Source organism: Gadus macrocephalus, chromosome 16 (genome assembly GCF_031168955.1).
Source record: "Gadus macrocephalus chromosome 16, ASM3116895v1".
Classification (NCBI taxonomy): domain Eukaryota; kingdom Metazoa; phylum Chordata; class Actinopteri; order Gadiformes; family Gadidae; genus Gadus; species Gadus macrocephalus.
The window spans coordinates 21,313,212-21,324,303 of record NC_082397.1 but is presented as its reverse complement, the minus strand read 5'-3'; the positions used below and the strand labels follow the sequence as shown (position 1 = coordinate 21,324,303).

Here is an 11,092-nt window from a genome sequence, read left to right as displayed (position 1 = left end):
TCTGGTTGCGTGGAAGCAAGGCAAAACCGCAGCCGAACGTCTGTTTAAAAACCTCCGGAGTCGTGTGGACGGGCCTAAATGAGGATCCATTAGGCAAATACTAGTAACCAATAAATGCCTGTACTTGTACCATTCAATTATAAGATGTTGCATATTTTAATTTCATGCATGCAACACAAGTGTTGCGATACATTTGAACGAATTCAGATTAGGTTACAACCGTTAAAGGGGTGATATTGTGCTACCAGATGTGAGTGATAGCCATTACAAGCCATTTGAAAATCAGACTTTTTCCTGTGTTTTAGTGACATTACAAGTGGGAGTGTTGACCTATGTGTATGATGAATAGATCAGTCTACCAGCCTTCCCACTGGACTCCAGCAAATGTTTATCTTCCATCATACATCAAGTTGGAATCTCAGGAAAAAAAAAATTCAAACGGCTTGTAATGGCTAATCACACACCTGGTGGCATAATATCGCCCCTTTAGTAATCAATCAGATGTTATTACAAATGTGGCATTTAATTTCAGCTGACTCTTGTTGTAGTTGTGAAAAACAGGTCTGAGAAGAACAGAACAGGAGGCGGTTGTAGGTTTGTTTAGAAAATATTTATTTTAATGTAATGTACACTGTACAAGGCACTGAAGTATGTGTGATACATTTAGATCTCATCCCTCACAATCAAGCTTTTATTGAACCTTTCTCCTCTTGTGTTTCTTATGTTACTTCACATGATTTTTTAAAGCCATATACTGTAGATAACACAGTGATTTCACTCACCATGTCAATTAAGTTCAAATGGTAACTCCTAACTCATATCCTCCAAACAAACATAAGTTTCAACTACTCTGTCCCAAAGTGCTAAGTCTAGACATTTCGAAATACAAGCTGAAAGAGTATATCAAAAATTTGGTGTACATAATTTACTGATCTTCTGAAGTGAATAATTTTTTTTGTATGTTTGTGTTTTTTTTATTAAAGCATAATCTACTAATCAATACAAATCAATTAATTATTAATGTATATATCACTATTCAGGCATAATGTGATTTATTTTGCTTAAGTGCTTTCTGTCAGTCTAAAGTTAAATATCCCCAATCTAAGGGACATTTATGCATGTATATTTGTGTTCCAAACACTCCCATTGGATAACCCCAGCCGCTTAATATTGACAGTTAAATTGCATGCTGTCTAATCCTGTTGGATGGCATCTCAGATCCATGTCGAACCAAGCACTTCTCTAACACTATGAATGTCAATGATATACATTGTCTTTATGCAGTGGTGAATGCCCATTGATTCGAATGGCGAAGACCTCAGCACATTCTGTCATTCCAATAGATTACATTTTTCACACTTTTAAGACCTGCCAAATTTTGCTCCTATAAATGGAAGTACATCTTTCTTCACATGTTACCCTCATGGATGTTCACTAACAGTCTCTCCCTGCATATATCTCTGTGTTCCTCTAGACCAGTCATTTTGACGGTTGTGCGATAGACACTGGCCGGATGAGCCGTAAAATGAGGCCCTGACCACCTAATCTTCATGCGCACCTGCTGAAGATCAATATGAATTGTTGTTCAACTAAAATAAAATTAATATCTAATATCTGGTGATGATTCAACCCTCCAATGAATTAACAAATTAAAATAATGAATGAAAATCATGAAATCTTTTGCCAAACTATCGGTGTGTATATTTAAAGAGGTCTTGTACATTTTCAGAGGTACAGCTACAATTTAACAGTTAATCTTTCATTTTCAAATAATAACTGTTTACACACCATCTTTAGCAGGGGGGTGGATGCTTCATTTTCATCTACAAATGGGTCGGCCTTTGGGACGTAAAAAAGTGTGTGTGAACCGCTGCTGAGAAACACTATTCCTTGGAGATCACCTCACCTAACGACGGGCCTTCTTCTTCCTCTTCCTCCTCACTCCATCCGGTCGCTCCCGTCTCCGTTGATCTGCACCACACAGTCCTTTGCCAAAGGTTCCCTGGAGTGGGTCGTGTCAAACTGCTGGCCATTCACCTTGTACCGACCCAGGGCGTCCAGGCCCATGGCCGGGAGAAAGCGCCGGTCGAACTTGATCTCTTGGCGGAGGTAGGAGGTCCTCTTCTGACAGGTGTCCCCTGTGCCCTCCTGGGACGCGGATAGGAAGACCACCAGCTCAAAGTGGGTGGAGCTCCCCTCGCAGAGTGCCGGGTGCAAGGGGCTGCGGCGGTCCAGTAGGTGGAAGAAAGTGAGGGGGAAGATGAAGAAGGGGCAGGACCTCGTGCCCAGGTGGTCCAGCTGGAAGTCCAGAGAGGTCTGGTGCAGCGTCTGACCCTCGCATTCCTCGTAGAGCACGGCGCTCACCTTCACGTCCACCAGGGGTCGCTGGAGCACGTTGGTGGCCCGCAGCATGAGGCACGTTTGGCCCTGGTGCTGGCCCACCACGGCCTGAGGGCTGAACTGGATGGCTCCGGCTCGCTTCTGGGGACGGGCGATCTTGGCCACGAACGCCCCTGGATGTTGGACACAACGGAGGTAATTAAAGGACATGGTTATTCTTTTGTGTGCTTTCTGTTTGAACGTTTTTTATTGGTCAGTTCTGTCTTCTCATTCTGTTATTGTTTTATTTTCCTCCATTGTCGCACTATACTCTGTTTAGCCCTTGGCCTCTGGCTCACTCACAAAACGTGATATTTCTGATAGTGAAGTAGTCTTTATCTTTCAATATTCAAACAAATAGAAAATAAAAGTTATTAAATTCAACGATAGTGCTTTGATTGTATCTAAAGTCTAATTTAATCAAAGGGTTGGCACATACAACTTTTGCGAGTGTGCTGCCACCTAAAGTTTGTTATTTGTTATTTCAACACCCCGGTACAACCAGGATAAAAAAAAAATACATGAATGAAAGAATTGTGGCTTTGGTTAATCAAAGGATCCGATCAAATAAATGACTTTCATATTTTGTGAAAACTAAATATTAATAGATAGTCAATATAATATAATAATATATAGTACAATTACATTAATATACTTTCAGACAAGCCAATTGTGTTCTATTCTGAGTATATTTTCTGTCTCTGTGGTGATGGTCCTCTGATGTAAGCACAGCTGTGTTATTCCATACATGCTTACATCAAGATCACCCTGGCATGACCAAACGTTTCTCATTTCTCTTTTCAGGGGGCCAGATGGAAGACAATGTGTAGTGTGGAATGGTGCAGAGCCTAGCGTCTAATTATTTTGTTTGTTTTTTCCACACCTATCACCACACTATTGGCCAGGAAATGGGGGCCCATCCCTGTTTGTGTTGATTTCAGAGCTTTCGTCAAGAACTGCACTTCTTATATCAGGGAAACAACAGATGACAGCTGTTCCCGAGAAGAGCTTGCTAGATTTCCCCCAGTACATGGTCAATAAAGCTGATTTGATTTGAACATCTGCCCCAGAGTGTGCCAAACCACACACAAAGTGCACATCCTCAGGCCCTTTTTTAATTCATCAGATATGTGCAAACTTGATCCACACTGTTCCTTCCTCTGTGTTTATTATTATTAGATTGTTAAAGAAAACCATGTATTTAGTTTGGCAGTTAAATGTGCAACCCTTTTAGATATACTAATACAAAATGATTTAATAAATTACCTGATGGTTTTGCTCTAACGATGTGTCTTTAGACTGAGGCTCAAAAGATGAGCTATAACCAATAACCTCCAAGCTAAATGACAAACCTAGTGTGTAGTTAGTCTTTAACATTGACCATTGATTGACTGAGAAGCTATCAATTCACCTTCCTTTTATTTAGCAGTAAAAGAGTGTGTCTGGAAATAGCAAAACCCCAAGGGGTATGAATAGGTAGTGCATGATACGATTCATATCATCAGTGGAGGCTATAGTCATTACTATTAGTCGTTACTAATGCATGTTTTACGAAGAAAAGAGTATTGCATCGCTTAACGTGTCTGTTTGAATGAATTATCGGAAGGCCTTTGGACATGATCAAGGGACAATCGTTCCGTGGGCCAACTGCACCGTGTTTGTCGGGCATGTGACGCTATGCACTATGTGTAGGATGAGTCATTTTACATTGAGGGTATTTTGCAGACGCTTTTATCCAAAGCGACTTACAACAATTCATTCACACATTCACACACCGATGGAGTCAACCACGCAGGGCGGAAGCCAGTTCGTCATAGGGCAGGTTTGGGTGAGGTGTCTTGCTCAGGGACACCTCGACACTCTGGCGGAGTCAGGAGGAGCCAGGGATCGAACTAGCAACCTTTCCGGTTACCAGCCTACCTCCTGAGCTACTGCCACCCAGTCTGTCCCTTAATGGGGGTTACCTGTGATGAAGGCCTCCAGCATGAGCCCCAGTAGCATCTGCACCGCCAGCAGGGCGATGGCGCTGGGGCAGTCTCCGCTGGGGAACATGGTGCCGTAGCCGATGGTCAGCTGGGTCTCCAGGGAGAAGGAGAAGGCGGCGGTGAAGCTGGTGATGTGCTTGACGCACACCACGTGTCCGAGTGGCGGCGCGTCGTGGTCCAGCACGGCCAGGTCCCCGTTGAGGTGCGCTAGCAGGTACCACAGGCAGGCGAACAGCAGCCAGTGGGCTACGAAGGAGGCGCAGAAGGCCAGCAGCACCCAGCGCCAGCGAAGACCAACCACCGCCCCCCACAGGTCCTGGAAGGTAAGCAGCCAGGCGCGGCCCGGCGCCCAGGGCCACAGGCCCGGGGGCGGGGGCGGTGCGCCCAGGGTGCAGTGCCCGTCCTTGGTCACCAGGCGCTGGCGGGCGGGAGAGGAGAGGAGGGGGGATGAGGAGGCCTTGCCGCCTAGGTCGTTGTTGTGGGATTTGGTCGTCATGGTGATTGGTTCTCAGGGAGGGCAAGTCGACGGGGACGGTTGTGAATCGTCTGGAGAGAAATGCAAAGAAAACGACGAAACAGGAGCTTTTAACGACAGCCAGACCGATGTCAGGCGCTTACATTCAGGATGCAAAGATGACAATCTTTACTCATTGAAGTTACAAATGTATGCATGCATTTCTATGTACTGTATGGCTTGTGGTGTGCGCGTGAGTGTGTGTGTGTATGTTGGTGCATGAGTGTGCGTGTGTGTATGCGTGCGCGCCGTAGAGACACTCTAGTATCCAGATGTAGCCTTGAGGGTACTCCTGACAGCTAGCTAGAGTCTTGTCCTTTCCAAGTTTCTGTGTCAATATTGTTGCCAGGAGATTAGAGCAGGTCCCAGCGGGGCGTCTGTCTGTGTAACACAGCGACATGCAGGGTAGGAATGTGCCTTTCATCTGTGGGGAGTTTTAAACTTACTGCACTGGCTGTATGTCTCTCTCCTCGTCGTCTTTAAGGATCCACTGTGCATGTTAAACATCCTGCGTTCACCTATGCTTCTGAGATCCAGTCATAGGATCACACTTATCACACTCATCCCCGAAAAAAGGGATATTCAGGATTAGGAACGATGATTTGTGTGGCATTGTATGAATGATTGCTTTGGAAAAGCCCAGATTTGAGCATTTTATCAATTATGAAAGTGTTTATTCATAATCAACCCTCATTCTAACATTGACATTCAAAACAACCGGCAAAACTAAGTTGGACTGAATCCATCTCGAACTATAAATGAGCATTCACTCCTTCACTCCCTCACCCCCTCTCTGCAGCGAGGGTTATTCAACATAAAAAGCCCAATCGTCTTCAGTATCAGATCAGCGCTGGGGTAACACCGAAACATAGCTCTGCTTTATAAGCACGAGAACACGCAACATTTGCACTGACCAGTAAATAATGTAGGGTAAGGGTCCCGTAAGGCCTACAAGAACCAAGTCTTTGTCCTCCTCGGCACGGGGGATCCACGCTGCAGCGAGGCCGTCACATGAGGGCCATGAGCTGGGCCAGCTCTTTGGCAGAGCAGGCCGCCTTTTTGTACCAGTCCGCCCCGGCCGATCGGCCCTATCTCTTTCATGACTATTGTTGTCAGGTGCTTCGCTGATGAACAGGGAAATATGACACTGACGACTGCGTTTTAACAAACGCGACTCTGTCCTTAAAACTCTTTTTAATGTGACCAAGAGCCTCAAGGAGGGAAGGTTGGGGGATGGTGATGGGGGGAGGGGGGTGTTTAGAGAATGACAACGCAAAGCCGTCCAGATATGGCATTTTGTTGGCTACATTGGCGTTAGAATCATTGCCTTTTGATGATAAAGATGGACAGGTTTTTTAATAATGTAAGCATATCTGAAAACTGAATAGGCGCAATCTGTGACATTTATTCCTTACAAGGATAATAGATGGACTGCTCATGGCCTGAGCTGGTCCATGTTGCTAGTATTAAGGTCACGCCTTCTTATAACGTGAATTCAAGTTGTAACGCTACCTCAGTACATATGTAAAGCAGTAGAAAAAAATACATCAACATCATGTCAAACACCTGGCCTCAAAACCTAAGCATCTTTAGATAAAAATCCACATGGTCTGCCTTTTTAGGTTTTATGTAATGTTAGGCATTGTACCTCAACATCTGAGTCAATAACAAAGGGCCCTATTACCTAACTTGTGTGGAGACCATTACCATTTGCTCTCCAACCTCTGATGCACCATCTTAGTTCACAGCAATCTCTCTCTCTCTCTCTCTCTCTCTCTCTCTCTCTCTCTCTCTCTCTCTCTCTCTCTCTCTCTCTCTCTCTCTCTCTCTCTCTCTCTCTCTCTCTCTCTCTCTCTCTCTCTCTCTCTCTCTCTCTCTCTCTCTCTCTCTCTCTCTCTCTCTCTCTCTCTCTCTCTCACATCATCATTACCCGTGCACACATTAACCTTGCAGCCGACCCTCAGGACACAACGAGCATCTCTGAAACACTTTGGTTTGGTTGTAAACTCACCCACAATTTACAGGTGGCAGACGACGCCGCCTGTATCACCTGGGCCTTGGTTTGAATCCGAGGGCAGCGGGCAAGAGGGGGGTTAGGGAAGGGGGGGCCGAGGGAAGATTAGGGGAAAATGTTGCCTCCTGGTTCCTGGGTGGACGAGCGACAGGGGAGGTAAATCCCAGAGGGGTCCCAAAGATCCACGGCTGAGAGAGTGACACGCTCCAGGGACTTTTGTTCCACAGTGCGAGAGCCGGACCGCTAGTGCGAGCTCTTCGCCTTGCCTCTCCGTACTGCTGCTCCCAGGCCCGGGCCGAAGATGATTCGATTGGTCACATTACTCTGCATGTAGCCTATTAGTGTTCCCGGAAGGCAACAGAGAAAGGGGGAGGGGGAAAAAAAGAACAACACCTTGTCAGAGTTCATTGAAAGAGCTGCTTGTGGGCTGGTGTCCCACAGCTGCTTGTCAGAGAATGAGTATGGAGATAAGATAAGATAAGATAAGATATACTTTTTTCATCTCAGCCGAGAAATTTAAGATAAGGCAACAGGTTTGTGTGTGTGTGTGTGTGTGTGTGTGTGTGTGTGCGTGTGCGTGTGCGTGTGAGTGTGCGTGTGTGTGTGTGTGTGTGTGTGTGTGTGTGTGTGTGCGCGTGTGTGTGTGTGTGTGTGTGTGTGTGTGTGTGTGTGTGTGTGTGTGTGTGTGTGTGTGTGTGTGTGTGTGTGTATGTATGTACATACCTACCCAAATACATCCATTCATTATATATACATTATATATTTTATTATTTTATACAATTACATTTATATGTATATGTATATATATGTTATATTTATGTTGCGTATACATGTGTTGGCATGTGCATCTGTGTAAGCATGTCTGAGTGTGTTTGTGTATTTTTCTAAGTGTGTCCACACAGATATGTAGGGGGCACACATGCCTAACTAGCCCTATGCTGGGGACATTTAGCTGTTTGCCCTGGCTGCACTTTCCACAAATATATCATGCATGGGTATTTATTAACATGCAGAGGACCACAAACACATAGCATAAATACAAAACCGTGGACAAAGTCATCCCTGGACCTTTGTAACCATTGGTTTAACCTTTTCTTCCCAGCCACGACAATAAGCTCATTGATTAACACGAGAGGGTTTTCCAGAATCTAAAGATAAGCTCTTATTTGTTACTTATAGAGTCAAGGGATGCTCTGTGTTTGAGCCTGTGTCCTTGTTGAGAATGCCGTGCTGGTGTCCTGCTATAGATACATGTGCTCTTAGGCAACCACCACACTTCACCGGGCCTCACAGTGGCCTCACAGTACTTCTTTGTTGACTGTAATAGTATAGCATCGCCCTGTGACTTAAGGTCAGAGGTCAACCCCAGGAGACAGATGTATATACATTCAATGACATAGAGAAATGAGAATATTGCTACACGCATACGGCCCAAACAAGACAAAACAGATGCAACAAGACATAGTAACTGTTACCAATCAGGATCTGGGACATCCGGTATGGTGATTCAAAAGGATTAAAAGAAAAGCCTTTCAATTTTTCATGTTATATTATCTATAGCATAAACATATGCATTTACACTGACCAATGTACTCCAATAATCAATTTGTTTATGTGTGTGTGTGTGTGTGTGTGTGTGTGTGTGTGTGTGTGTGTGTGTGTGTGTGTGTGTGTGTGTGTGTGTGTGTGTGTGTGTGTGTGTGTGTGTGTGTGTGTGTGTGTGTGTGTGGATGGAACGATAAAATATTTAAACTTTAACAACGTGCGGGAACTTCAGACATTTTTGGGAGTTTTAGTCCTTTAGTTCTCTCAGTAGAACAGGGTTGAAAAAAAATAAGCAGTACTTGCTTACCTGCTGCTTTCTTTCTAACTCTCCAATAGACTACATCAGCAAATGTTCACACAAACCCTCACGAGTACCTATCAAGCATGCCACAAGCACACTGTGGCCATTTTGACACCAAAAACAGAAATAACCCTGAATTTCCTGTTTCAGATGTATGAAGCAGGCCTTTTCTAACGAGATGTGCGGTAGCAACATAAGTAACCTGTCTCTGTGGTTACTGGTCTCTACCACTAGAGAGAGCACATGGATCAAAGTTAAATATACTACTTCCCTTGGTAAAAGGTCTATGGTATTAACCATGTTAAACCACACTGTAGTACTGAATACTATGGTACATAATATCACATTACGGGACTCGCCATGATACATATGGTGTCTAGTCCCCTTAATTTAAAGGTGCTTTAGGTAGGATTTAAGAACTTTTATTTGTTAGAGAAGTCATTGGCTAGCTGTAAGTGAGTGGAATGCCCTGAATGTAAGTATATTTGTTCCAGTTGACTGTGTATGCCTCTGTATGAAACAATTTAGATTTAAGACCATTCACAGCTCATTTCTAACCAATCAGCACTGGGAATGAGCCCTCTTATGTGGAGAGTGTTCCACACTTTCTTTGGAATCTGTGCTTTGTGGCACACCTCCTTGACGACCACCTCTCATTTATCGTTGGTTCTCTTCTAGAACCAGGTCACTGGAGCGCCTCTGCCTTCATTGAATAACAAACTTTGATGCCATGGATGGGGATCCCATGTCGGAGAGGGAAAGAGAGGGAGACAAGCAGCGACTGATGGTGACAGATAGTGTGTGTGTGTGTGTGTGTGCACGTGTGTGATTGTGTGTGTATGTGTGTGTGTGTGTGTGTGTGTGTGTGTGTGTGTGTGTGTGTTTGTGTTGATTTGCACTATCCTTCCTCTCAGTCATTCAGAGAAGGTGCTATGTTCTGCTGCTAGCTTTGTCCACTCGCGCCAAAGAGCTTCTCCTCTGTAGAATACCTCAGTAACGAAACAGGAAATTATGTGTAACCCATCCCACCCATATTCAGATGTTGGTTCTTGGCTCAAGCTCTGTGCTGTCTCCCCTCAGAGGTTCTGCCCTAGCATAATAGGAGGGTGGGGTCCGAGATAAATATGATCTCAACCTCTGGAGTTGGTTCTTACGCTCAAGACAGAATCAAGTTAACTCTGTCCAAGTTAACTCTTTAACGAGGAATACAGACAAATACAGCCTTAGTGCTGGTCCAGTCATCTAGTCATACTGGTACCTCCAGTACAATCTGGTTTACAGATTGAACAGTGTTTTGCAGGCTGTTTAACAGTTACAGCCTCTGAAAACAGCAATTCTATTACTTTATTTATTACTAATATGAAAAAATGGCACAGTTTTAGTCCGATGTTAACATTGATAAACAAATAAATTATCCGGTTCTCAACATCAGATCTAAAACTAGAAATAAAAACAACATTAAACTGTCTAATTATGGAAACTTATCTGATTAGGCATTGTGGAGAAAGATCTAACAGGATTTCAATACATGGATAATGATTCTACAGTCAGTTTGGTATGGTCCATTTCAATATGCTTTAGGTGTTTTTAAAGACTATGCCTGAATAACTCTATACTGACACATTTGCTGTTGGTTCTTAGACAAAAGTGAAAGTGAAAGTAGCAACAGTAAAATGCAATGATAGCGAGCAGATCTTTGAATCACTTAGTAGCAGACATTTTTTTTCCAAAGACAGATGTCGTCATAGGTTACTACCTCACTAATAAGGGATACACTGGGCTTAAAGAAGAGGTTTCACAAAATTCAAAAGTGTGCTCCTTAATAAGAAAGGTGACATAGCTCAGATAAATCAAGTGATGTGATTGTGTTGTGACGTGTGGGCAAGAGTGAGGTTACAATCAAAACATGACTGCAGGGTCTAAAGATAACAAATAAGAATATTGTTGAGTAAAGAGAACCCATCTTCAACAGAAGGAATGAGGTGACCCCAGAGAAAAGCTGATGCTCCGTTCATTGTTTTTCATAGAAGGCCCCGATTTGCATAGGAAGTTCAAGGAAGGAGAAGGGGAAAATAGCCTTTAAAGCTACTTGAATGTTTTGAAAGGAACCTGAGTCGGTAGCAAATGCCACTGAAGTCAAGTCAAACCAAATATGAAAACCCCCACACACACCCCCACACACACACACACACACACACACACACACACACACACACACACACACACACACACACACACACACACACACACACACACACACACACACACAGACGCACACATATTTCCTAGTTTTTGAAATGCATACTCATGTGGCAACAGCATGCTGATGTGTTTTATTCATTTATCCATCTTCA

The 11,092-nt window shown here is 43.9% G+C and overlaps 1 protein-coding gene across 4 annotated transcripts; it reads right to left on the bottom strand.

Moving 5' to 3' along the window:
- Positions 1 to 588: 588 nt before the first annotated feature.
- kcnj13 (potassium inwardly rectifying channel subfamily J member 13) lies at positions 589 to 9,106 on the bottom strand. Of its 4 annotated transcripts, none has more exons than XM_060076298.1 (4): positions 8,745 to 9,106; positions 6,890 to 7,227; positions 4,344 to 4,910; positions 589 to 2,513 (listed from the first exon to the last, which is right to left on the bottom strand). In XM_060076298.1, exons 3-4 carry the CDS (start codon positions 4,858 to 4,860, stop codon positions 1,939 to 1,941), a joined length of 1,092 nt encoding a protein of 363 aa, XP_059932281.1. In that variant the 5' UTR covers positions 4,861 to 4,910; positions 6,890 to 7,227; positions 8,745 to 9,106; the 3' UTR covers positions 589 to 1,938. The 4 variants fall into 4 exon arrangements, with proteins under 4 accessions (XP_059932281.1, XP_059932283.1, XP_059932282.1 ...); XM_060076300.1 differs by having other exon boundaries at positions 6,894 to 7,227; XM_060076299.1 differs by lacking the exon at positions 8,745 to 9,106 and having other exon boundaries at positions 6,890 to 7,343.
- Between the last annotated feature and the right edge of the window lie 1,986 nt (positions 9,107 to 11,092).